Genomic DNA, 26892 nt, shown 5'->3' with positions numbered 1-26892 from the left:
GTTAAGGAAGTGTCTCTGATAAGGGGACGTTTGAGCAAATATTAAGTGAAGAAGTATGGGTCTAGCTGGTGAAAGAGTGTTCCAAGGGAAAAGGCCCTGAGATGAGAGCATGATTGTCCTATTGCAAGGAATCTAGTGGGCCAGGGCAGTTAAAACAGAGAAAGGCAGGGGAAATGTAAGAGACAAGCTGACATACAGGATGGTGGCTGGTGAGGCGAGAGGATTCACCTATATCTTACAGGGCCTTACAGGTCAAAGGAGAGACCTGTTCTTCCATTCTGAGTGAGACAAGACCAAGACTGGTGTCCTTGGCAAATGACGTACAACATTCCGATTTCTGAGTCTTCGTTCTCGGTTTTAAAAATGAGTTGCAAAATTGTGAAGATCAGAAATCACGTAAGAAAATTTGGAAAGAAAACAATCCATCAATACACACTGACGATTACTCTGCATTGCTTCTATTTTCTTTATACTCTGGGCAGGCTGCAGCACGTCGCGCTGCTTAAGACTTAGATCCCCTGAGCGAGGATAAGGGGGATTACGTTCCTTAGACCTGGAAGTGCGGGCCTGATGAAAGGAAAAGGGGAATTTTAGACGAGAATCTGTTTAGTCATCGAAGATCTGGAGCTGAGGGTCTCCCCTCATCCTCTTCAAAAGGCTGCAGCGACGTCAAACTCGCTTTCCCAGGCTGCAGCGGAATCACCACCTCCTGAGTCTGTTTGTCGGAGAGTTTCGGCTCTGCGCAGGTAACCGCCTCCAACTCCCGGCATGCCGCTGGGCGTAGGGCTAGTACGTAGACTCCATTTCCCAGCCTGCCCCGGGGCTCAGTCCGGACGTGCCGGCGCCTATAAGAGCCAGAGCGCTGCGGCCGGAGCCTATTGTTAGCCGGAGCCGGGGCGGTTCTGGGCGGCTGTTGCCGGGGGGCGCCCGAGTCGTCGGAGCCGCCCGCCTTCTGCCGCCTGCCGGCCGACCTGCCCACCCATCGTCCCTCCCCGCCCTGCCGCCCTGGGAACTCCCAGACCGTCTGTGCGGCCCCGGGACTCGCTTTCTCCTCCCTCCTTCCACTTGGGCTAGGGCGGCGGCAGCGGGGGCGGCAGAGACCATCACGGGAGGAGGCAGCTGCGGCGGAGCCGGTAATGGGCCTAGGGGTGGGGGGCGGAGGGTGCCTCCTCGTCCTTTCTCGGGATCGGCCCCCGGGCGACTGTGGAGGAGTGGTCAACCCAGAGCCGCGCGGATGGAGGGGTCAGAAATGAGGGAGGCACGGACGGCAGCGGTCGGGGGGCGGGGAGCTAGAGCGCCGCCGGGAAGGGAAAGAGTCGGGAGAGGCGTGGGAGCCAGGGGCACGGAGGACGCGGGCCCGAACTGCGGGGGCAGCTTGAGGGAGACCGACCAGCGGCTTAGAAGCCGGCAGGAATTCGGATTGCGGGTTGAGTTCGGAATGGAGTGGAGATGATGTAGGATGGAGGGAAGTGAAGGAAGGGGAGGGGGGAAATAGAAGAAAATGTGGGAGGAGTGGTTGGGAATTTGTGGGTAGCAGGCAGGAAAGGATGGGAAGCTGGGTAGGGGCTGCAGACGCTTGGAGTGAGCAGGAAGGTTCGCAGGAGTCAGAGTGAAAAGGTACCCCAGCGCTGAAGGGTTCAGCGGGGGTGTCTTATGAAGGGGAACTGGTGACTGGACACGTCCTTTCAACCCAGGTTCCTGAGGTCTCCCATTTTTTTTTGCGGCGTTGTGTGGGAAAACGAAAGCATCAGTTGCCCTAGTTGCTAGTTGGATCTTTTTTCACAGGCCCAAACACGCAGCCGACTGCCATCCATTCCTTTTAGTACGGTCTTGATTCATCCTTTTAAAGGGAGCTAGAGTGGCAATGTGACACATACACGGTTCTTAAGTATGAAACGTTAGAAGTTATCCCCGAGAGACACAGTGTCCTCATGTCTTGCAGTTTTCAGTTCAAGGTAAATCCATCGTTAATTCAGATTTTCCTTTTCTTTTACCGACTTTCCAATTTGCAAATGTCCAGAGCCAGGAGGATGTTGATGTGTGCCAGAGTTATAAACGACTGGAGATTCTTGAGAGTTCATGGGTCCTGCAGCACCATGTTCCAGGTCTCCCACAAAGATCTTGTGCCCTTCATAGGATGGGAGTTCAGACATGGAAAGCCAGAACCTAACCTTGTGTCAGTGACGGGATGAAACCAGAGAGGGAGGGTTGGCGGGGAAAAGCTTCCTTGAAATTCTTAGTTTAAACAAAATGTTTTCACTTCAGCACCTTGTGACTTCATGATCCTGGTTATCACAAGGACACATGGAGCCACAAAATTCATAGTATTTGAGGAGCAGCTCACAATATTTTGTAAAAGGAGAAGCAGGACTGCTCATCTTATTTAGGTTGATCCTAACACTTAGCAACAAGCTTTCCTTCCTCTAATCCAGCTACACATGGTAGCGCTGACATCTTACTAGAGATTTTCGGCCCTTGACCTTTAGCAGAAGATTGGGTTCCAGTCGAAGTGGGCTGTGAGAGGTACCTTGTCTTATTTTGGACTCATTTAGGAGAGAGATTTCATTACCTAAACTCTGTCAATACATTCTGCATCCACAGAATTAGGGGAGGGGCAGTTCCTTTCTTGCTAGTCTCACATATGCTGGGTTTTGGGGTTTGAGGGTGGTTATAGGAATCCTCATAGGCCTGAAAAGGCTTAAGCTTAGTACTAAAATACATACATGCTGTAAATCTGTTTTATTTGGTGCTAGCCTAATCTCTTCTATATACTATGGATCTGAATTATTTTGTATACCTTTGGGAAATGTTCAACTAGCAGAAATACTTAAAAGGCAGTAAGGCATGCAGCTAGAAAGTGTCAGCTGACCTTTCATTTTAATGGCACAAAAGCTTTTATAGAGGTTTGCATTATTTTCTCCAAAAGCATTTATTCTTTGAGTTGGTCATTTTGACAGTTAACTGTCAGTTATGACCTGCATTTCCAATCTCATCTTATTTCGGTATGGGTTAAGTGCTTGGAGTATAAGTTAAAAGTGTTTTTCTTGAACCTAGGCATTGATCCTCTGCCAAAGAATAAATAGTTGAGAGAGGTGGGGATGACTGATTTCTAACTGTGGTTGGAAAGGAAGTTGAATTGATAAATTGAAAAGTGGAACCCATTGTTGTTATTGCTATTTCAGAGAAGGATTTCTTCAGGCCACAGTGGAAGTGGATGGGAGGTTTCTTGGTGCCCAGTGGGCATCTTTATCTCACAAGTCAAGTTCACTCCAGAGAGCTGGACAAGGAAAGCTGGGTTGAAATTTTAAGTTATACTGGTTCTCAGGACAGAATTTTGGGGTTTTTTTTTTTCTTTTTTTTTTTTATAAGAATGGGTTAATGGCAGAAAAAGTGATGCTAACATCTTGGATAGGGTGAAAAGAGCTCAGTCAGTATGCACATTACATAGGTATATAGCCATTCAGATGATTCTCAGACATTTTAAGGAAAATATTTTTCTCCCAGGTTTTGCATCTTTTCTTCTTCTTTCTTACTAGCCTCCTCCTATCATTGCCCAGAAACCTCTTTTCCAGAAATGGGAGTGAGAAAGACGTAGGGAAAAAAAGAATAGAGAAAGCAGCCAGCAATTCTGGCCGCCCAGAGTGCACAAAAAGTGACCTGAAGAGAAAAGATAGCCTGGGGGCACCTGGGTTAAGACAGTGGAGGATTATATTAAAACACCATCTTGGACCAGACTCAATCACATGCAGGGCTTAAGGAGAAACATTCAGAAGGAACCCACACTACTAGAAGCAAAGGGACACCAGAACAGAGGACAAGAAAGGACAAGGAAGCACATTTGCTTCCCTGGTGGTCCGGTGGCTAAGACTGCCTTCCAATGCAGGGGGCATTGGTTCAATCCCTGGTTGGGGAACTAAGATCCCACATGCCACAGGATGCCGCCAAAAAAATATAAATAAGTAAGACTTGTTTAAAAACTTGATTTAAAAACAAATCTATTACTCAGTGGACATGAGTTTGAGTAAACTCCGGGAGTTGGTGATGGACAGGGAGGCCTGGCATGCTGCAGTCCATGGGGTTGCAAAGAGTTGGACATGACTGAGCGACTGAACTGAACTGATGAGTACCTTCAGGCTTAGGAACAAGGCACTTCCCTAGTGGCAGTATTAACTGGTTCTCAGTTAAAACTGAAGCTGGACTTCAGTCCTTTCTAAGAAGGATTTTGAGCTCAAATCAGCTTTTTTATATGGTCAATAAGATTTTTTGGTGGGGAGGAAATGTTGAGTTCAGTGGTCAACATTGTTTTTCTTTTTTTATTTCTCCCCCATAAGTACTCCATAGCAAGGGTCTCACCTCCTCCAATAATAGAATGAAATGAGATTTGTTAGTTAATAGGCATCTTTAAGCCCAGCTGAAATCTTAACCTTAAATGAAAGTCCATGGCTGTCTCCATTCTTACCCACGTCCTAGGAATGTCGTGACCCAAGATCATGTCCTAAGAATGTGATCTCCTAAGATGGGTAACCTGAAGAACAAAATTGATACTTTGGGCTCATTTTTAAATTTAATTACAGTTTGTATCTAGTACTTGATGTTTTTTATCTTTCTGGCCAGTTTATTTCAGGAGTGTGCTGGTCTGAGACCTATGAAGACAGGTTTCTTAGGTGCATCTTGTGACTTGAATTTTTATGAGATCTGGCTAGGTAAATTAAGAAATACCTACTTATTAGGTCTGGTTGACTGTGGAGCTGAACCAAGAGCAGGCAAATTGTTTCCAAAACACAGTCTAGAAAATCAGCACTGTAGCAGGCACCTCTTAACACCACCACAGTATATTCTGGGGAGTTGCTCTGCAGTCATGCAGCCCTGGCTTTCTGGGCAGTGTTGTTATTCCTGCTGCATAATTAGCAACTAGTGAGATCATAGTCTGGGGAGATTCTGGCATTACTGAGGCAGAGCAGGGAGCTTTCGCATCATCATATGTGGCCCCGGCTCTGACAGCGTTTCTGTTGAGCAGATTCATATCCTCGGGAACTCAAGTCCAAAGATGGAGGAGAAAGATCTGTCCTTGGGAAATGGACTATCCCAGACTCCTTGGTTGTGTGGCAGCATGTTGAAAACACTGCCTGCTGTAATAATGTAACCAGAGTAAATCTATTTAAACGATTTACTATTTGTCATGCCCTTGCCAGTTTCTTTATAGAGGGCAAGGTTTGTAAAGGGAAGCCTTGCAGAGAGGATGATGGTAGGTCAACCGAGCCCAGGTTTATGGAGCAGTAGGCAATTGGGAAAGAGTCTGGGTTTCTAATCTTCAGTCCATTCCTTCCCCCCATACCAACCCAACCCCCCCTTCAGTCCATTCTTTAGAATCTAATTTGTCCTTTTCAGGAGCCTGGTGAGACACTTTACATTTGTGAAGATCTGAGTAAAGCATTTCCCTGTCAGTGTACTTTGAAATTGAAAGCCTACAGCAGTGTTTCCCAAAATGTGTTCCAAATCCTTTGCCCTGTAAGATACTCTAGAAACAAAGGATTACAGATGTGTGGAAGCCCTGCCTTCTGTTTCCTCTTACCCTTCGCCAGGTTCTTTAACATATTAAAAGTCTCTAAAAGGTCTTCGTAAAAGAGTTTTCTTAAGTATTTTGACACAGCAGTCTTATTTCCATGTAAAAGCTATTAATATATTAATATCGTGTTGGGGGGTGGGGATGTGTGTGTATGTGTGTGTGTGTGTGTGTGTGTGTGTGTGTGTGTGTGTGTTAGTCGCTCAGTTGTGATGGACTGTAGCCCACCAGGGGCTTCTATGTCCACGGAATTCTCCCGGCAAGAGTACTGGAGTGGGTTGCCATTCCCTTCTCCAGAGGATCTTTCTGACCCAGGAACTGAACCTGGGCATTACAAGCGAATTCTTTACCATCTGAAATTCTTTACCTGGGGGCATCAGGGAAGCCCCCCACCCCACCCCTGTCTCCAATTTTCAGATACTATAAAAATTCAGTTGTTGTAGGAGGAAACTGAGGCACGCTGACACACGCCCCCTGCCCCCCCCCCCAGGCCTCTATTAATTAATATGTGTGGAACTAGTTTATTTAGTGGATACACTTTGGGAAATGCCAGGCTATATTTCCAGAAAAATAATTGGATCTAGTATAGGTTGAGGCATAGCCTAATTCTGCCTTTGATCCCCAGTCCCTCCTGCGGGCCCTGTGGAGAGCTCTCCTGGGCGAGCAGAAGAGCACTACTGTTAACCCAGGGCTAATGAAGCCTTGAGCCCAGCTGGCTTGGAACCAAAGGCCTTCACTCCACTGGGAAAGGTGCTGCTGTTACTCATCTCATTATTCGAAGAGTGATTGAGGCTGGAGGGGCTAGGGAGAAACAGGAGGAGGAGAGTGCTGACTGGAAGAAGTACAGATATGACCTTGTCTCAAGAGAGCAGATGTCCGTGCTAGTGACTCGGGCCTGCTTTCTGCACTTGGAGAGCTGTGTGCATAGACTTGGGAGTGGTCTGTCTCAGGACTGGAGTGCTGATTCCTCTTCTCCCTTGGGCAGAATCCTAATGCACCTGGCTACCTGCTGGTGAGCAGGGGCTTTGGGGCCGACGTGGTGGGCTCCCCCAAGGAAACCCCTTTGAAACCAATGGATGCATTCACGGGCTCGGGTCTCAAGAGGAAGTTTGATGACGTGGATGTGGGCTCATCAGTTTCCAACTCCGATGATGAGATCTCCAGCAGTGACAGTGCCGACAGCTGCGACAGCCTGAATCCTCCTACAGCTGCCGGCTTCACACGTGAGTGAGCCGCCCCCTCCCAGCCTGCACCCAAGTCCCCCAGGCACTGGAGCCCTTTGCAGCTCTCACACCAGCTTCTGTCCAGCTTGGGGATTTGTCCTTAGTTGTAATCTCTCCCACTCTTGGCTCAGTCGTGCTCTTTGGAGGATCTCATTGCTCTAATATCATAGACTTAAGTGGGATTTATTCTGGCTGATTTTACTTGGGCTGTGGTTTTTGGGTCCCCAGAATGGGTCGAATTAAACTGAAAAAGGAGGAGTCCAGGAGTTTACCCTTTCCCACCAGAATCCCATATAGTTCCACAAAATTGTAGCTCTAGCAAGAAGTAAATGCTTACTGCCTGTTAAGGCAACGGGGGCATCTCAAGGCTTCTTAATTCTTACAGCTCAGTTAGTTTCTTGGAAGGAACTTCTGATTCTATAAATCAGGGCTTATCTGTGGGGTAAATCTGGCCCACTGCCCATTTTTGTAAATAAAGTTTTATTGGAACACAGCCACAATACCCAGTGTCTACAGTGGCTTTCATGCTATAACAGCAGAGTTGAGTAGTTACAACAGAGACCTTGTGGCCCACAAAACCTAAAATATTTATTACCTGGACCTTTACAGAAGAAGTTTGCCATTTACTGCTATAGATCAGCACTGTCCAGGGAGGGTTCCCTGCTGATCTAGTGGTTAGGATTTGGCACTTTGATTGCTGTGACCCAGACTCAATCCCTGGTCAGGAAGCTGACCTACAACCCGTGTAGGCCAAACATACTACATAACCTGTGTGGTATGGCCAAAACAAAAAAATGCGGTCCAAAAGAATTTTCTGCTATGACAGAGTGTTCTGTATCTGTATTGTCCAGTATGGTAGGCATTAGCCATATGTGGCTATTGAGTGCTTAAAGTGTGATTAGTGTTTAACTGAGGACCTGAATTTTAAGTTTTTATTTCATTTTAATTACATTGTCACATGTGGCTAGCAGCTGCTGTATTGGACAGTGAAGTTGTGTAGATTGTTAAATCCCGAAAAGATTACCTACAGTTCTCTTCCTAACTGATCTCTAAAAATAGATTTTGTGGTCATCTGTTGGGCAGAAGTCAGCCAGGAGACAGTGGTATGGACCTGGTGATGGTCAAGGTCCTTTCCAACTGTGCATTTAAGGTTTGAAGATTTGGAAGGTCTCAAGGTACAAGGAGCACCTTTGGAGAAGAGTTGAGAGCCTAGATGGATGAGAAAGAATGAGGTCCTCCAACAGGCCCTCTCTGGGTTAATAAAACTTTCTGTGCTCCCTTCTCAGCCACATCCATCTTGAAGCGGCAGAAGCAGCTGCGGAGGAAAAATGTGCGATTTGACCAGGTGACTGTGTACTACTTTGCTCGGCGCCAGGGTTTTACCAGCGTGCCCAGCCAGGGCGGCAGCTCTCTGGGCATGGCCCAGCGCCATAACTCTGTACGCAGCTACACGCTCTGTGAGTTTGCTCAGGAGCAGGAGGTGAACCATCGGGAGATTCTTCGTGAACACTTGAAGGAGGAGAAACTCCATGCCAAGAAAATGAAGGTGCCTAAGGGGTCTGGGGTCTGATACTTGGCCTGTGTCAAGAAAAAGCAGAAAACCATCTAGGTCTATTGTGTTTTTCTTGTTTGTTTGTTTGGTTTGGTTTGGTTTGGTTTTGGACTGTTGCCTTTGGTATGTAGAGATTCCACATCTTTCTAATGAAGAATCTCAGATTTGGAATCAAATCTCAGTCTGAGACACTATTCTTGTCTGTGGTGGGGAGTCTAGCAGAGACTCCCTAGACTTCCCTACTCTTCCCCCATCTATCAGTGTTTAAAATCTGAATGCCTACCTGAAGACATTCCGGTCTGCCACCCCTGGGCCCTTAGGAAGCTCAGTGTTTCCGTTTCTCATCAAATGATTGTCCATTGGCTTGATGCACAGAACAGGTGTTGGATCTTTTGAAAGGATGCTGCCAATTCTGTACCCAGTTGCTTCTAGATGATAGGTTTTCAGGTATAAACAATAGCCTTACCAAATAGTTATTTTTGATTTGTATAGTACTGGGCCTGCAGTCTGATGCTGCTCTTCAAGTTTAGGAGGAGAGTAGGGCTGGAAGACCCACCTCAGATTTCTCTTTAATAGCTCCACATTTGCTCTTTGCACCATCTGGCACGCCACAGCTGTGGTTTCCACCAGTCTGCAAAATATTGTCCCTCGAGTTCCTAATTCTGAGCTTGGAGAACACTGGTTCAGGCCTGGCCGACTTTTTTGTGGGCTCAAAGTATGCAGACCCATGTTAAAACAGGTGGCTGCATTATTTCCAGGGTCATGGGTGAAATCCTGATGATACACACAACGCAGGAAAGTGGGAGAACCAGTGACAGAGGTTGTGTATGAACTAGACCTCAGTGCTCTGTCCCTTTGAGAGCTCTGTGTCTGCTGCCTGCAGTCCACGCCTCAAACCTTACACCTGTTTTTCTAACTTCAGTGACATTCAGGCTTCCCTGTCTTCTGTCTGAGGAATTCCATCACTGACCTATCACCTTTCTGCTGCTATAGCAACAGCTGAGCAAATAAACTTGTCATTTGCCATGAAGGCTTTCTTCCCTTTCCTTCTGTGTCAAGAGAACACCCTTACTTTGGACCAGTTTACTCTTTTCTTAGAAATCTTTCCTATCTTTAGCACTTTATACTATAAAGAGGCAGTTGTTCTCAAAAATAATACATTTTGCATCTCCCATATGCCATCTAATATTTGTTTTCCCTTTGGACTTCCATCCAGAAAAACAAAAACACTGCTGCTTTGCATCAGTATTAGTACCTATAATTTTTTAACAGTTTTATTACTTTCTTTGGCCTTTCATCCATATGGAATTCATTATTAACAAATAGTATGAATTGGGAATCTAACTTAATTTTTTCTTCCTCTAAAAGAATAGACAGTTGTCCCAATACCATTTAATGACTAGAATCTTTCTCACTGATTTGAAGTGTTCTTCTATTAGGCTATATTAAATTCTCCTATCTGTCTACATGGTTTCTTTCTACTGCATTTCTAATCTCTTTCCTTTGATAGGATATCAAGGAGGGGAGGGAGGTGCTTTGGAGGAGGCCAGCCCTGGTGAAATGGGCAGGAGCAATGCTCAGGTCTGCAGGAAGGCCCCTCGTAGTTGGCCTGCCTGCAACAGAAATAATAGATGTGGGGTTCCCTAGAAGCACCACTTTCTCTCATTCTTCTTCTCACCTCCCCACAAACAAACAAACAGGACAGGTTTGTAGCTTATTAGCCAGGTCTGTTGCATCACATCTCTCCCAGGAGTTATTCCTTTACCAGCATTCTTCTGACTGGCTGATGAAATGAGCCAAACCCACCAGTAGCTTGGCTTTCATCCTGCCAGTAGCTTCCAGAGCCCTGGGGATCGTGAGGCCTCATTTTCTTTACCTGAACTCTCGAGTGGGTTTTCAGAACTCATTCAGCCACAAATTGTCTTCAGCCTGTCCTTCCACTCAGATCGCCCTTCCTGCCTCTTTGTCCTTAGCCAGAGAACCCAGATTCCTTCCTGCAGAGAGTACACGCAGTATTATATTTGCCACCCTACCTCACATGCAGCTTTCCTTTGAAACCAAATAAAAAGGATTAGAAGGGAGAAAGAGGAAGTTCCCTGGTGGTCCACTGGTTAGGACCTCAGTGCTTTCACTGCTGAGGGCCCAGGTTCAATCCCTGGTCCAGGAACTAAGATTCCTGAAGCCACGCAGCATGGCCAAAAAAAAGAAAAAAGAATATTTCTTTTAGGCCATGGGAAGTGAGGGCTTTCTTGATAGCCATTGATAACTTGCTCACTTTTTTCTCCTCCCCATAAAATGAAGCTCTTCTGTGTATGCTCAGATTATTACTCAGACTGTGAGGATTCAGGTTCATTGACAAAGACATGATAGGTAGCCTTGTACTACACTTTAACGTACTCTTCCCAGAATTGTGGTTTTGGGTCCTTCAGAGTGCAAGCTAACAGGTGTTTTGCAAGGCTGTTTACAGCCAAGGAATATCCATCCATTGAAGTGCCTTCTCTTCGTCCATGTATTAGATGGCAGGTTGGCTGAAGCTAAGGGGTAGAAGGCTGCAAATGAAGGGTATAACTGTGGGGGGAAATTATCTTCTGGGGGGGAATGTGAGACAGATTGGGAGAAACTCTGAGCCAGAAAGCTGATGTCCCTTGTGTTGATGGGCTGGTGTTGGTGCTACATAGGCTTCCTGTCCTCCTGCTCTAGATTATTCTCTGGACTGACTCTATCCAGTATGGTAGGCACTTGCCATACTAGTGGCTATTTATACTTAATTAAAATGAGATAAGGGTTAAAGTTCAGTGTGTTTACCGTGCTCAGGAGCCACATGTGCGCCGGGACAGGCTGCGTGGACGTCTGCATCATGGCAGCAGGTTCACTTGGCCTGACCTGCTCTAGTTGTGCCCGGTGAGGAGGCTCCTGCTGATCCTGCTCTGGCACCTGACCTTCCTTCCTGTCTCTTGGCAGCTGACCAAGAACGGAACGGTGGAGTCGGTGGAGGCCGACGGCCTGACACTGGATGATGTTTCAGATGAAGATATTGATGTGGAAAATGTGGAGGTGGATGATTACTTCTTCCTGCAGCCTCTGCCCACCAAGCGGCGACGCGCCCTGTTGCGGGCTTCTGGGGTCCATCGCATCGATGCTGAAGAGAAGCAAGAACTTCGAGCCATCCGCCTGTCACGGGAAGAGTGTGGCTGTGACTGTCGACTGTATTGTGATCCAGAAGCGTGTGCCTGCAGCCAGGCTGGGATTAAATGCCAGGTCAGTCCTCCCTGACCTGTGGTGGCATAGTGACCATGGTGTGGTCACCTGACCACAGGTGACCTGTGACCCCTGGCATCCCAGAGTCAGCGGTGTTGTCTGGTGTGGGTGCCAGTGAATGTGGCGGGTCCCTGTGTAGGGGGTAGCACTCACCATTCTATAGCCCTCCTCCACCAACCAAGAAAACAAGTATGGCAGGATTCTCAGGCTGTGGAGATAGGGATGATTTTTTTTTCCCTGTGTCTCTCACCTCAGAGATGATAAGAAGCAGTTGTCAGCACCTGGAGGAACGGGGTTAGTAAGTTTCACATTTAGTAGCTATCCTTAAATACTGATTCCTTGTAAACAGAAGCAAAGAACTGAGGTAGGCTTTAGATAAAAGTGTTTAGATAAACACTTCCTCATGGTACCTCTAGTCCATTTTTGTAAAAATCAGAATAGTCCTCAGAATCTGTAACTCAGGATCAGATTTGGGCTGAAATCCACCGCATCCTTAAAGACAGCATCGTTTCCCAGAGAGCCTCTGACAAGAGACAGTTTGGAAGACAAATCTCAACTGGAAAATGGCAAAGAATATTTATCTGGAACCTGTATACTGAGTCTATCAGTCCTTGGGGTAGAATGTATCCTAAGCTTTTCTTATTTTTGGGTTGGTATCAGATAACTATAACAGGTCTGACCAGATAATGCTTTTCAGACTAAGTGCCATAACGAATTGGTCTGTTACACACAGAGCTGAGGTTAGTTCTAAGAAATGGACTTTTCCCAAAAACTGGAATGGAGAGTTCTAGAAGTTTGATATCATAGGAAGACCCTGTGTATTTGTCCATACTTATTGTCTATTCGCATTTTTATTTTTGGTATGGGTGGGGTTTTTTCATCTGGAGAATTCAAAGGGGAGAGGAGGAGGTAGAAAGCATGTCTTTTCCAGATATCCCTGGTGTGTAAGTTAATTGTCTTGATGACTGCTTGCAAACCAAGCTGGCCAACCATCAGGGGAAAATGAAGCAAGGAGGGAAAATGGGCCATTATTTTGTTTGAATCATCACTCTAGCATCTTAGCCAACAGAGGCACTTTTGCCTTGTTTCCCAAGAATGTATTGCCTTAGACTGGCTAGGTCTTCTACATCCTTTTCCATCCCTGTCGTCAAAGAACAGGCTTGGGCCCTGGCCTTTTGTTTTCTTAATAAAGTAGGTAAGTTATGGAAGAGTCTCAGGGGTCCCTGCATTTCGTTTTCTCTGAGAATTGTCAGCTTTCAGAGAGTTCTCTCTGGACTTGTAACTGGAAGGGCTCTTTGACATGATCTTTGTCTATTTTTTGTTCAGAAGAAACAAAGCCCTAGGAGAGAGATGACTTTTCTTGAGGTCACACTTACTAATTAGTAAGTGTGACCTCAAGAAAAGTGGCTGAGCTGGAATTAAAAGGCAGGTGGTGTGGTAGCTCACAGGGCAGGTTATTTATTTTTTTTAAGGTTTTTAAACTTTGTATTTTGTATTGGGGTATAGCCAATTAGCAATGTTGTGATAGTTTCAGGTTAACAACTAAGAAACTCAGCCATACATATACATGTATTCATTCTACCCCAAGAGGTTATGTTTTGAATCTGCTGTTTCTCTTCTAAGAAGATCTCAAACTCTGACTCCCTGTGTCCGCCAGCTAACGTCTCCTATCTCATCTGGCCTCAACCACCTTGTCTTCTCAGGTGGATCGCATGTCCTTTCCATGTGGCTGCTCCCGGGATGGCTGTGGCAACATGGCTGGGCGCATTGAATTCAATCCAATCCGGGTCCGGACTCATTACCTCCACACCATCATGAAGCTGGAGCTGGAGAGCAAGCGGCAGGTGAACCGCCCGCCAGCCCCAGACGAGGGGCCCTCTCCCACCACCAGCTGCAGCCTGGCAGCAGCACAGGGTGCGGAAACACAGGACTTCCAGGAGTTCATTGCCGAGAACGAGACGGCGGTGATGCACCTGCAGAGCGCGGAGGAACTGGAGCGGCTCAAGGCGGAGGAGGACTCCAGCGGCTCCAGTGCCAGCCTGGACTCTGGCATCGAGAGCCTGGGTGTGTGCATCCTGGAGGAGCCCCTGGCTGTCCCGGAAGAGCTGTGCCCGGGCCTCACTGCCCCCATTCTCATCCAGGCTCAGCTGCCCCCAGGCTCCTCCGTGCTGTGTTTTGCCGAGAACTCGGACCACCCGACCGCCTCGGCCGTGAACAACCCATCCTACTTGAACAGTGGGCCCCTGGTCTACTACCAGGTGGAGCAGAGGCCAGTCCTGGGGGTGAAAGGAGAGCCTGGGACGGAAGAAGGCCCACCCTCCTTCCCCAAGGAGAAGGATCTGAATGTCTTCTCTCTCCCTGTTACCTCACTGGTGGCTTGTGGCCCCACAGACCCAACTGCCCTCTGTAAATCAGAGGTGGGGAAAACATCCACTCTAGAAGCGCTAGTGCCCGAAGATTGTAACCCCGAGGAGCCTGGGACCGAAGACTGTCGCCCCTCCTGGTCCCCCTCGAGCCTCCCCATGTGCACGGACAGGGAAGAGGGCTGTGCAGTGGAGAAGACCGCACCGCAGAGTGCGGACAGGCCCCCGGAGGAGCCTGCCCTGGAGCTGCCTCTGGCAGTGTGACGCAGGGGCGGAGACTGCCTCGCACCCGTTCTCTATTTATTCCCTTATTTTATCTAACACCATTTCAAAAACAAAACTGTAGAAGCAGCTGCTGCTCCTATGTTATTTTATTGGGGTCACTGGGGAAAGGGTGGGAAAGGATTGTTTGTACAAGTATTTTTTAAAGGGCCAACAGAACCAAGGAGACCAGCCCCAGCTCGATCAGGGGACAGTCTTGGGGCAGAGGAGGCTGCATCCTGAGCTTTCTGGGCGTTCGGAACAAAGAACTAGGATCTCATAGGAGGAGCTGGGTAATTCAAGCAGCTATTCACGTAGGGACCAGAACATGACAGTTTGAACAGCATGACAAAGCCCCTTCTTCTCTTCTGAGCTCCAGGCAGGGTTAAGCTCACCTTCCTCAGCAGTTACTCTGATACCCCACTTTGGTGTATCATAGTAATACAGTTGGAATCGTCAGCTGGTTGAGTCTAGAGAGGGGCTGAGAGTGTCTCTGCTTCTGTACAAAACCCCTAAGATCTATAAAAATTGAACCTACCTTCCCTGACCCCCCCTTATTTGGTAAATAAGTTAATATTTGACATTTTTGTTCTCTGACCTGTTCCCCACACTGGGGATTCCTGGTCTTAACTTGAAGTGTTTCTTTCACACGTTTTTAGGTACTAGAGTTAAACTTGTCTTTCCCCCGCCCCCGCTTTGTCCTTTTTCCTTTGAAGGGAAAGAGCTAGATTGGCTGGGATGTGGCATCAAGAGCTAGTCTTCCCTTCGTGTCTAACCGCAGCTCCATCAGGCAGCTTTAATCTGGGGCTCACACATCCCATAGGAGGCCTATATGGAGCACTAACCTATGTCCAGAGGAGGCAGCAGGAACAGGCGGCTGTCTGGAAAGATGACTTTCTTTGTGCCGTGCTTGCTTTTTCACCTAGGTTCTTCCCCGCCCTGTTCCCCACCCCCCCTTCTCCCAAATTAAGCTTTAAAGGAATGTAGGATGTGGCAAGTTCACCAACTAGTGTTTTTGTGTTACCTTTCTTGTTTTTTCCTTTTGATCTACCCTCCTGATCCCTCTTGGATATACAGGGTTAGAGTTCTTATATTCACATACTGTTCCCACGAGCTGCAAATGCTTATTGGCTTCCTCCATCTTGATATATAAAGACTGGAAGCCAAACCAGTTCCTAAATGCTTCCTGCAGCTCCCAGGTTCTAAGAAGTCAAGTTCTAACTGTAACTTTTGAGGTCTATAGCGTGGAACTCAGATTCTGTTTGTACCTTTATTAGGGGGGACATGGTTCCTGTTCTCTTATGTCTAGTTTATGTTCCAGGATGTGCTCTGCTGAAATTCTTTTCACTAGCAAAGTTACCACTGCCTCTGTTTTCTTTTTTTTTTTTTTTTTTTTTAATGGCTCTTTGCCTCTGTTTGAAAAGGGAGGCAGTAGGGAGCAAAATACTCTAGCATCCTTCACACCATGCTTCATTACTGGTATGGTTTATTAACCAGGAAAAGACAAAGTACAAACCTTTTTTTTTTTTTTTGGTGGAGGAGGTAACTGTTCCTACTTATTTTGCTTATAAAGCCTTGTGGTATGTTAAGGCCCCGGTGTCTGAAAGCAATCTTTATGTATGTATATCACAGTAGCATTTCACTTATCAAACCTAAACTGAGCCTGAAAGGCCTTATATTCAACACGGATACATCCTTTTAACTTATTCTGCCTCTCCTGTTCATTCCTGTTTTTGCTGGTTTTACATTTGGAGGTGAATTAATAAGCCATAGGCCCTTATCTCTCTCCTCTAGGCTCACAAGAGTCGAGAGTCCGAAGCACCTGTGAAATAGGTGCTATCCTCAACTGAGCTACACTCCGCCACCTTAGACTGGTCCCCTCAGATATAAGATTGAAGTTTAGTTGGGAATTTGACTCTCGAGATGAATCTTGCTAGAAGTTTGTGTCAGAAGGGGAGGGTGAGTGCTGTATCTTCCCTCCTTAGGAGGGCTCCAGCCTAAGCTAGGAAGTGGATTCACCTGTTAATAAGACATTTGGGATCAGACCAAGAAGCTCAAACTAATTAAACTCATTGCCAACCCCCAAGATAATAAATCCCTCCCTTCATTAACTACAGTTCTGACTCACCTGTCCCAACGTCTTAAATGCTAAATATTAACATTAACAATCTTGTCAAGCAAAGGGCCTTTTATGCAACCTAGTCCATCTCATTTCTGGTGCTACCTGAGCTGGACAGACAGATTTACAGCGCATGGTTGCTAGAAAGGCTAGGCTGCTGACCACAAAAGCAGAGCTTCAGTCCTGCTTAGACTAGGTGGGATAAAAGAAATCCAGATAAATCACTCATTACAAGTCGTAATATTTTCCAATTTCCTTTCTCACATACTGTACACAGGTAGTATTTTCAATGTGAATCCAAAGCTTGTCTGGTTCTCTGAAAAAAAAATTTTTTTTTTTTTTTGGCTTTTAGGTCCTTTACATTGTGATAATGCTGTATTTAAAGAAAATATTTAAATGTAATATTAAAGAAATATTCAAAAGAATGGTGTTCTCTTTATCTTGGCAGACCACAATTCAGTTACTTGTTAGAGAAAAGATGCTTCTCTAGTACTATATATAAAACCAATTAGGTCAGTTAAGGATTAATGTTAACAATAGGTATGTTTTACAGTGGAAAAACAGAACATTCTATGGAGCATCAAGAGCTTCACTTGCATCATGTGCCCTTAGGCGCCTCTTCAGCTGAAGCAAGTCTTGATCTGCCCTGTTGGAGCTTTTCTGACTCAGTCCCTACTCTTGGGGCCCACTTTTCAATTCCATGACTTTATATGTGTGTGTGTGTGTGTGTATTCCTATTCACTGTCTAAAAATCCAGCAAGAGCATCAACTTCATATCAGTTTCTTTGTTATTTCCATCCCTTTAGAAGGTTCTATTCCAACCAATTATCTCTCCATTAGGTTATGTCAATCAGTCCTGTAAAGAGCATTAGTAACTGGGGGACGTGTAAGTAATTTCCAGCAACTGGTTTCAGGCAGTCTTTACTTGAGTTTAAAAACGGTGCTTCATGCATTTACAATAAGTTACTACAGGTCACTGAAATACACAGAGAAAAGCTGAACCCAGTTACTCTCTCAGTGTAGACCTCGGGCTGGGCAGTGATGAGTGCCTTAGCAGGACTGATCATGGACCAAAGAAGGCAGCCACTGTCAGTTACAGGTGGATCGCTGCGACACAGTGGAGGTAGCAAAGAGTTTAAGATCCACAGGGGCTGTAGTGCAGCCCAGAAATTAAGACAAGGGAAGTGAAGGCTGTAAACACTTGGGGAGAAAGTCAAGAAGCACTTGCATTTCCTTTTATCTTTTCCATTAGAATGTTCCCGTAAGTTATTCACTTACAGAAAAAAAAAAAAGTGCTCAAAGGATTTGAAAAAAACAGGAAGTGGTTATTCCAGTCCCAGTGAGGGGAACTACAGAAGCAGCAAATCCCTATTTTTGGTCATATCAAAGTGTTGAGGGGGCACCCAAGTACATGAGTGGATGTAAAGGCTCCAGTATAAGCAGTGCTCCTCCCCTCACCAGCCGGGAACTGTCTGGAACAAAAACAGCTGTGAAGATTAGAGCAGCGAGTAAGTCCAAGGCCAAATGAGAATTCCCTCCTGGGGCAAAAGCTCAGCCTCCTAGGATCTGAACTTAAAACACCACAGTTAAGACCAGTAGAGAGGCTATTGCCAGCTCCAGTGAATTCTGAGGAAGTTGGGATGGCACCTCTCATGGGCCACCCCACTAGGAGGGCTTCTTTCAGTTCCAGCTCCCACGTGGGCACTACGCCGTGAAGCCCATGGCACGGGTTCCTCCGTCTCCCACACCTAACAGTGCATGCAGACTTCGCTGACAGGTGCTGTTTGGTCCCACGCTGCTGGGCTGTGACTGCAGGACGCCGCCAGCCACTTCATGTCCACTCAGCGCCTTGACCCGACGTAGTTGATGGAAAGCAGGACCACGTTGTGTAGCAAGAGGGACAGCTCAGTTTCTGAAAGCACCATCAACGTTAAAGGTTTGGCCAGGGAACAGTTCGCCTTCCAGCTACCCTGTAGTGCAGAGCATGATAGCAGAGGCGGGAAGCCAAGTGCAGGGAGGTACTAAGAGGCCCTTGTCCTCGAAGCCCCACTGCTTGGTTCCAGTCCCTGCAGTTTGCTTGCTTTCAGGTATATCTGTATTTACTTGATTCTCATGTGATGGCAGCAGAAAATGCATTAATGGTAACGGCACTTAACAGCACCGTCACCCTTAGGGTTTTTCTGGGAGAAGCTGGTCCTCAAGGGACATTTCTCAGCCACAAGATTAGGAGGCCTACCCTGACGTTCAGAGGCTTAGAAAATAACTAGGCAAGGGTTCCAAACAGGAGACCCACAGGCCTAACACCCATCCGTGGATACTTTTCATTTAGCTAGGTGAGTGTTTTGAATTTGAATGCCTTTGGACTAGTACTTCTGTCCTGGAACAATTCTGTTCTGTACTCCCTCCCCAGGTCACGTGGCAATGTCGGGAGACATTTTTAGTTGTCAGCACTGGGTCGGGGGATGCTACTGGCATCTAGTGGACAGAGGCCAGGGATATTGCTATGTTGTCCTAGAGTGCACAGCACAGCCCCCCACAACAAAGCCATTAACAGCGCCAGGGTTGAGAAAGCCTGCTTCATGCCCAGACTCCCACAGTGCCCAGTCCTCCCTGTCTTGCACAGTCTACTTCATTAGCTGCCTGTAGGCAAGTGACTGCGCCCTTTCAATTAGACACACAAGTTAGATAAGGGTCTCACACTATTTAATAATTAGCTCCCAAATTACCTTAGAATAGAATTCAAAAATGACTTGGCTTTTTGTTGCATTAACCGTAGGGATTTGTCTTACCTTTCAGGCTACAGGAAATCTGTAGCCATTCTCCCAGCCAAGTTCGACACCTCTCTTCAGCAATATGGGTGGAATTCAGGCCACGAAGATAACAAGCCTATAGCACTCAGAAGAGAAAACAATCCTTAACTATCACAGGGCGAGTATGCCAAGGAAGCGTGAACCCACAAAGAATCCCAAATCCCCTCTAAATAAGTTAAAACCTCAACCCTACAAGAAACCTTTCACCACAGCGATATGAACTCTGATGGACAAGAGGAGAAGTGGAAAGGCCTATATAATCTAAATCAGTACATCTAAAATGTAGCATTCTTGATTTTTGAAGGACCAGAAGACACATCAACCAAAATTACTGTGGGGAGTTCCTTCCCACGAGTTAAGTTCAGCCAAGAAAAAAGATGTAGAAATGAAATGAGAAAATGAAGAGCCTGGACTCCGATGTAACCAGAGACAGGAGCTCCCTGGAAACTCCCAGCCCCTGAGAGCCCACCAAGGACTGCCGGTTGATACTGCAATGAAGCACTTACCGACTTCACCTCCTGAGCGGTCAGCTGGCCAACCCCCAGCTTTGCCAAAGCCTTGTCCAGTTGGTGAATTACAGTGGTGTGAGTCTTTAAACGGTGTCTCAATAAGACAGAAGGCAGATAAGGTGTGAGAAGCATGGCTCGACACAAGGCTTTCTGTGACACAACAATATAGGGGGAGAAAGTCAACTCGGTGTTACTGTAAAACCTAGAGCGAGGTGAGGCCGTGGAAGAGAGAAAGCCTCAAAGTGCTCACCATCTGCAAAGCACGGAGCTGGTCCATGCCCAGAGGATGGTTAGCGAAACACTCTCTCAGAGCCAGGATATCATGTACTGCTGGATGGGTACCACGTTGCATCTTGGGAGAGTAAGAGATGGGAAGATGTTAGGAAGGTCCTGACTAGCCCTTTTACCTAGTTTTAGTGCACATTGCATCTAACAAGATTCTTGGTTTGCAGGAAGGCTTAACTGGAGGAATACCTTGGTGCACAACTCTGTCATATGCCACTGGAGTCCTGCATCAGAAATGAGAGGGACAACTTTTTCTAAATAACAAAGGATTTCTGGGTGGGACTGCTTTCGGAGAGCATGATAGATATCTAAGAAATCAATTTGTTGCTTTGGGGTCCAGAAATGTTGGATCAGCAGTTGCCTAGGAAATAGGTACCTGAAAAGAAAAGGAATCACAAAGTCACTTGCTGAAACTAGCATCTTTCAAAGTGAGCTAAGAGCATTTAGCAGACATGAATGCTAGGAGGAAGAGATGGAAACACTTTTTTCCCTACCTTACTGTTCTTTCCTGAGAATGAGAGTCAGATCAAGGTTTAAAGATACACTGAAGCCCGATTTCAAGCAATATTACTGAGGTTTATGTAAAAGGAAACAGTGTAAGAGACGAGCCTTGCACACAGCAATCAGACAAATGACTCCTTTTGAGCCAAAGCATGTGAAGAACATATTTTGGACAGAGCTTCAGAGCTGGAGGGCATCACTGTTTGTGACGCTGCAAACTGTTCACTGTCCCTATGTGCATACAAAATGGAATTTCTTTAATTCATTTCTCTACACATGTGGGGGTTTTAAAACATGGTCACAAATTCCCTGGCACTCTCCTCATTGAGAAGTGAAGTCTAATGTCCCTGGCTTTTAAAATACAAATGACTGCATCAACCAAGAGAATAGAGCAGAAGTCAGTCTTTGTGACTTTCAAGGCTAGGTTATAAAAGGTCGTGCAGATTCTTATTTGCTGAAACAGTCATTCTTGGCGCCCTGAGCTGCCATGTCAGAAGTCCCACTATCTGAAGCCACCCACACTACAGAGGCCACAGGTAGGCACCTGAGTTGACAGTCCCAGTCTTCCAAAGCCATCTCTGCTAAAGCACCAGGCCTAAGAGTGACCTTAGACTGTCCTGACTAGTCCATTCACCAGTTAGGTGTTATTGAGGGACCTCTGTCAACACCACACGGGAGAAAAATCATTTACCCACCTGAGCCCTGCCCAAATTCCTGCCCCATAAAATCATGAAAATGCTGACTGTTTCAAGCTTTTAAGCTTTGAGGTTGTTATATAGCAATAACTATAGATAACTAGCACAGCATGTAAGGTCATAGTTTAAAAGTATCATCTTTGGATATAAGGTAAAGTAATAAAGATGGATATTATCAGCATAAGAAATGCATTTTTCTCCAGAAGGGAAAAAAAAAAATGTTCTAAGTTGCTATGCCTCTCAGGGAGTGGGCTGTGCCTCTAGGGATGATGGAAAAGATCTTATTTCACATCACACAGGAACAGCTAAGAGGCCAGGACACCTACTCCTACAGCCGTTCCAGTAACCCAAGTGGCTTTTATGAACTTTAGCCTAATGAGAAAACTGGAGCAGAAGTTTGATAACCTCTGCCTAGATTCTGAAATGGACAGCTCTTAATTTCTAATTTTAAAAAAATCTACATATCTTCAACATGCTAGGGAGACAGAACTCTGTACTCACATTAGCAAGAAGACCAGGTAGTTGGCAAAGGGTGGAATGGAAAGAATACCTAGGAAAAGACACTTGGTGACGTCTCGACGAAACTAAGCAGAAATAAACACAGATGCAGTTTTAACCCAAGTGTTTGATACAACGGACAATCCCTCCACCCCACTATGCAGTAAACTTCTATTTTAGCCCAGATAAAGATCAAAGTTATTTCTATCTGCCTCTGGTTGGTAAGTTCCTTAAGGACAGAAGCCCTGATCTGCCTGTTCACTTTTGTATTCCAAACACTGTCTAGTACAGGGCCTGACATTAGACCAAATCCCTCAGTAAATTCTTCCTGATCTATAGAATGGGTCCTAGATTATTCTCAGCTTCAAATCTACCAACAAGTCATCACCAAATACTACTTCCTGCTGTCTTTTGGATCCTTCCGTGCAGATTTTTGTATGCTCAGAAACAAACTGGATTTTACTGTTTACAACTTTTATCCAGAAAGTGTGCCAAAAACTCTATGGACCTGTGTTTGGAGGGTGGGGGTGGGGGGTGGTGGCGCAGCAGCGCGGTGGTCACAAACGAACTGATTCTGCCAAATGATCTGATCTTCTGGCAAGGGGCAACAGCTTGGTCAGTAGTGAAGAAAATAGGAAAGAAAAAACTTGAGATCTGGGTTAACTTTAGTTATCTCACCATGAACTTCTGGATATCTGTCCCTGGTGCATACCTGTCTCAAATGCTCCATCTCCCGGTATGGAAGTTGATGAAACTTTATATTATGCTTCCACATGTTTGTCTTTATTCTTCTAGCCTTTTTGGCATCTGCCCATAACATCTGCAATCCTGCCTCATTAAAGGAGAGGAGAGAGTGTGACGTTATCCCAATTTGATTACCACAGACTTTTGCTCCACGTTCATCTACAAGACACACTTGTCCCTCCCTCCCTAACACTACTCTAAATCAAAGCTTTAAACTAGGTCACCTGAAACTCTTGTGAGGCTGACCTATATTTCATTTCTTATCCTTTTCCCTTCTGCTTCATACCAACCTCTGCCCCCAGAGTATCACCTCTCTTCCTGCCAAGCTGGTGTTCTGTGATCTACCAGGGAATGGTCTCCCTCTTCTGGTTCATTACTCACTCCCTTTTTAAAATAAAAATTCAATGACCTTTAATCTCAGTAAGTGTTGCCTAATTTATCCTGTGTATTTCTCAACCAGATATTAACTTATTTCCTTTCTAGAACACTTTTATAATTACTAGAATTCAACACACTTCTAAGATTGCATTTTCTCTCCATTCCAAGATAATCCTTACACTGATCTAGGACTTTAGTTTTTAAAAATGCTTTCCTATTTATGAATGAAATGGTATAATATCTAGGTTAGCTTCAAAGTAATACAGGAGAAAGCCAATGTATAAATGAAATAAGACTGGTGGCCAGGAGTCAATAATTGTGGAAGTGAGGTTGAGAATATGAAAGTTCATTATATTACTCTACTTCTGTGTATGTTTAAAAATTTCCAGAATATAAGGCTTAAAAACAAACAACCAAAATGCTTTCAGACTTTTTTTTTGTTTGATTCTAGTATAAACTGGGGAGCAGACAAAGCAGCCACTCTTATCTCCACTGTACAGCTTTTACAAGTCCATGAAGCTAGTAGCAATTATGATAATATTCAGGGCTGACAATGTGAAGTTAACTATAATTGGTACTACAATAGAAGTACAGAGTTAATAGTTATAGCTACACTTACTGAGTGCTTACTATGTATTAGGTCCTAAGGAGCTTACATGTAAGAATTTATTTAATCTTCATAACTATGCAGTCGATGGGTAGGTTCTATTACTACCCTCATTTTACAAATGAGAAAACCAAAGAACAGAGAGGTTAGGTAACAAGTCCAATCACACAGCTAGCGTGACAAGCTGGGATTTGAACCCAGGCAGTCTGGCTTCAGAGTGGATGCTTGACATTGTACCATCTCTTAGTAACTAGCAGAGCTCTGATTTTAACTGAAACATTCAGAAACCAAGTACATACAGTGCTCTTTTCACAACATGCCACCGAGGAGAGATCTGTGACAAATATTAAACCATATTTTCTTACAAGCCAGGTGAACTGATAAATCACAGGGCAGGTCTGTGCAGCTATGGATCTCTGCCTTGTGTATGACAAAGAATTTCTACTATAGGCAGATGTGTGGTTAAGCAAAGTGCAAAAATACCTATATTCCTCCTAGGTGTTGTGAGAAGTTGTTTCTCGTATTACCCTTCTAGAAACATCCTCAAGAAGCTCTACCTTGTAAGAAGCAGCTCAAGCATTTATGAAACACAAGACACACCAGCTCACACCCCCCATGCAGAGCTGGAAATGATCTTATTTATTCTCTCTGACACTGCCCAAGAGCTGATCCAATGGATTTTCATTTTAGTTTTGTCTTTACCTTTCATGAAGATTGTATACAGGACATAGAAGCGGGGGAAATGACGACCCAAGAAACGATGGTATTTCCCATTAATCACTTTTGTCTTGGTCACCACATAAGAGATCAAGCTCTTCACATCTGTCTTTGGAGAAAGATGAAGCTTTGAAGACCTACAAGGAAGATGAAAGAGACTCTCTGGGAACCAGCCCTGGAACCCGCTTCTCCGCACGGGTCCGTAAACGTAAAACACAGGCTTCAGAAAATGTATGCTAAGACCTGAAAGTTCTGAAATCCAAGGAAGATCTTGAGATCACGGAGAGATAAGCAATTAGACTGAGAAAAACAGATAAGGCAAATAAGAGGCCAGACAAGAATGAATGTCGGGGGAGTGGTGAGCCTGGAGAAAGCAGGCCTGAGGGACAATTTGAGCAGCAGGCTAAAGCCAGAGAGGTGAGATCCAGGTAAGCAGCAGTAAAATCTTGAGCCGCAAAAGGGCGGCTCAGGACAGCGGAGAATTCAGGCAACACGCGACGCTGAGAACTGAGAGGGTCAGGAAGCCAGGTCTCTAGCAGGGATACGGGTGCGACTTCTTAGCGGAAGAATAAAAATCCAGGGGCCAGGGCGTAGAGCCCTGAGAATTAAGACAGCATGCAAACAATATTGAGACACTGGCAGGGCCTGAACGTCAAAAATGTTTTTCTCTCTCCAAGTCCCTCACCGAGGGGCCCCCCAGGTCAGGCCAGAGCGAACAAACTGCAGCCTTCGGGCGACATATAGTCCAGGGGGCACCGCCGAACCCCACAAAGCAGCCCGAGCCCAACACACTCTGGAGAGCGCCATCTTCACAGCGAGGGAGGGGCAGACAGGAGAAAGGCGTCTTCAGGTCAAAGTTCCCGTACGTTGCGTTCCTTCGACAACGCATGCGTCTTTCCTGAGAGCTCATTGGTAACCATAGACCGCTGGCCTCGTGCGCCCCCGCGGCGAGCCGTGGACGCGAAGGCTAAGAGCGGAAGGAGGTCTAGGATTGGATGCCACCAGCACTTCCTGGTTTAGAGACGCCGGAACCCGGCTATCCCAGAGGGAGCAAGGGAGTATCTGCCCTTGGTTGGGTTGTGGTTCTGCGAAGCTCGGTCTTTGAGGGTCTGGTGACCCCTGGAGAAGCTCTAGGGCCTCCAGGTTTCCTGGCACCACCGCCCTTGTTTTCTGTCCGTGTGGCGCCAGGCTTTAGGGCTTTGGCGCGGCAGGTGCCAGACGGCAGTTAGGCAGGGCCTCTGGCCACGGCTTCTCCTTGGTCCTGGGAGGACCCCCGGCGCCCTCTAGTGCCAGTCAAGGTCTGGCCGCGAAGGTTGGCGGTCTGGGAGCGGCCCCTGCGTGGACCACTTACGCCGTTCTCTTTTGTGGGCGTTTTTCAAAGTAGGTCTGTGGGAATAATGTCTTTCATTAAGTGCCTCCTGAAGACCAAGCTTGGGTCTCAACCTTAAAGTCACTTTTGTGGGAGGCTGTCTCTGACCAGAAGGACATGCATTTTCTGCCATTACCCTCCGTGTATTTTCTTTATAGCATTTAACCACAACGTTTATACGTTTGTTTCTTTTGACCAGGTGCCTGAACCAGCCTGAGGTCAAGCACCTTCTTGCCTTAGTTACTGTTGTACTGTTCCGCCACCGCTAGGTGTCATGCCTGTCGCCTGAAGTGAAGTCGCTCAGTCGTGTCCTACTCTTTGCGATCCCTTGGACTGTAGCCTACCAGTCTCCTCCATCCATGCGATTTTCCAGGCAAGAGTACTGGAGTGGGCTGCCGTTTCCTTCACCAGAGGATCTTCCTGACCCAAGGATGGAACCTGGGTCTCCCGCATTAGTCGTTGCCCAATAAACATGTTTGACTACATTCATTAATCCCTGAAACTGGGAGGGATTGCCAGAAGTGATGTTGCAGGAAGGGGGAACCCCAGCTAGGGCCAGAGAGTGGGTTTTTCATCTAATAATCGGAAATGAATTGTATGAGGAGATACATATGCTGACAAAGCAAGAGACTTCATTAGGTAGGGGCGTCTGGACAGAGAGCAGCAGGGTAAGGGAACCCAGAACTGCTCTGCCACTTGACTCAGCCTCAGGTTTTATGATGATGGAGTTAGTTTTCTGGTTGTCTCTGGCAAATTATTCTAAGGGTTCTTTCTGGTGGCACATGCATCACCCAGCCAAGATGGATTCCAGTGAGAAGGATTTGGGGAGGTTGGTAGGACATATGTGAGGCAGGAAATGGATGGGCTTCAGTCTAGACATTTATAATTGGGCTCCTGTTCACGCTTCCTGGGATGAGCGCCATTCATCACCAGCCGCCTATACATTTCCTGAAGCAAAAGACAAATGGGCTCTGCTGCTGCTGCTGCTAAGTCGCTTCAGTCGTGTCTGACTCTGTGCGACCCCATAGACGGCAGCCCACCAGGCTCCCCCGTCCCTGGGATTCTCCAGGCTACACTACATATTTATGACCGGACTCCTGTCTATATTTTGAAATCTCAGCAAAAGGAAGAGAGTAAATAACCAGACATTAGCCATTTTTATGGCAGGGACAGAGTGGGACTAAACCCTATTAAAAGACTATAAGAGGTAATCACACACCTCCCATTCTTGGGACAAAGGAGACATTTCACATGTGTAGAAACTCTCCTTGGGGGTCAAAAGGAGGCGGGAGCTCCACTCCATAATATGTGATGCTAATACGTGATCCCATAGGCTCCTAGACTGAAATCTATCTTGGAAAAAACCTGCGCACTCATAGTGGGAAGGGTCCTAAGGCAGGTCAGATGTGGAAAAAGAAACCAGATAATTGGCTAAAGATA

The 26892-nt window shown here is 46.2% G+C and overlaps 2 protein-coding genes across 9 annotated transcripts; one reads left to right on the top strand and one right to left on the bottom strand.

Moving 5' to 3' along the window:
* The first annotated feature begins 882 nt into the window (after window positions 1–882).
* On the top strand, window positions 883–16704 carry CSRNP2 (cysteine and serine rich nuclear protein 2). 2 transcript variants are annotated; one of them, XM_055583590.1, is made up of 6 exons: window positions 883–1133; window positions 1786–1955; window positions 6549–6786; window positions 8073–8332; window positions 11300–11596; window positions 13300–16704. In XM_055583590.1, the coding sequence occupies exons 2-6, from the start codon at window positions 1932–1934 to the stop codon at window positions 14221–14223; spliced, it is 1743 nt and encodes a 580-aa protein (XP_055439565.1). In that variant the 5' UTR covers window positions 883–1133; window positions 1786–1931; the 3' UTR covers window positions 14224–16704. The 2 variants fall into 2 exon arrangements, with proteins under 2 accessions (XP_055439565.1, XP_055439573.1); XM_055583598.1 differs by lacking the exon at window positions 1786–1955.
* A 540-nt stretch (window positions 16705–17244) lies between these two features.
* Window positions 17245–25017, bottom strand: LETMD1 (LETM1 domain containing 1). 7 transcript variants are annotated; one of them, XM_055583602.1, is made up of 9 exons: window positions 24769–25017; window positions 24069–24220; window positions 22350–22465; window positions 21641–21723; window positions 20133–20319; window positions 19909–20010; window positions 19656–19808; window positions 19129–19225; window positions 17245–18251 (listed from the first exon to the last, which is right to left on the bottom strand). In XM_055583602.1, exons 1-9 carry the CDS (start codon window positions 24888–24890, stop codon window positions 18181–18183), a joined length of 1083 nt encoding a protein of 360 aa, XP_055439577.1. In that variant the 5' UTR covers window positions 24891–25017; the 3' UTR covers window positions 17245–18180. The 7 variants fall into 7 exon arrangements, with proteins under 7 accessions (XP_055439577.1, XP_055439597.1, XP_055439584.1 ...); XM_055583622.1 differs by having other exon boundaries at window positions 22350–22469; window positions 24876–24991; XM_055583609.1 differs by having other exon boundaries at window positions 24876–24991.
* Window positions 25018–26892: the final 1875 nt, after the last annotated feature.

This window comes from Bubalus kerabau, chromosome 1, assembly GCF_029407905.1.
Source record: "Bubalus kerabau isolate K-KA32 ecotype Philippines breed swamp buffalo chromosome 1, PCC_UOA_SB_1v2, whole genome shotgun sequence".
Lineage (NCBI taxonomy): Eukaryota > Metazoa > Chordata > Mammalia > Artiodactyla > Bovidae > Bubalus > Bubalus kerabau.
Note: the sequence above shows the minus strand (reverse complement) of the source record. Positions and strands in the feature narration are given on the sequence as shown.

Excerpts from the sequence above, each read along its gene's own strand:
- CSRNP2 (XM_055583590.1), top strand. The coding sequence starts at position 1,932 with ATGTCTTGCAGTTTTCAGTTCAAG. Across the intron at positions 6,787-8,072 it reads TACAGCTGCCGGCTTCACAC|CCACATCCATCTTGAAGCGG; the intron begins GTGAGTGAGCCG and ends CTCCCTTCTCAG. Across the intron at positions 8,333-11,299 it reads TCCATGCCAAGAAAATGAAG|CTGACCAAGAACGGAACGGT; the intron begins GTGCCTAAGGGG and ends GTCTCTTGGCAG.
- LETMD1 (XM_055583602.1), bottom strand. The coding sequence starts at position 24,890 with ATGGCGCTCTCCAGAGTGTGTTGGGCTCGGGCTGCTTTGTGGGGTTCG. Across the intron at positions 20,320-21,640 it reads TACCTGGTCTTCTTGCTAAT|GTACCTATTTCCTAGGCAAC; the intron begins GTGAGTACAGAG and ends TTTTCTTTTCAG. Across the intron at positions 20,011-20,132 it reads TGACAGAGTTGTGCACCAAG|ATGCAACGTGGTACCCATCC; the intron begins GTATTCCTCCAG and ends TACTCTCCCAAG.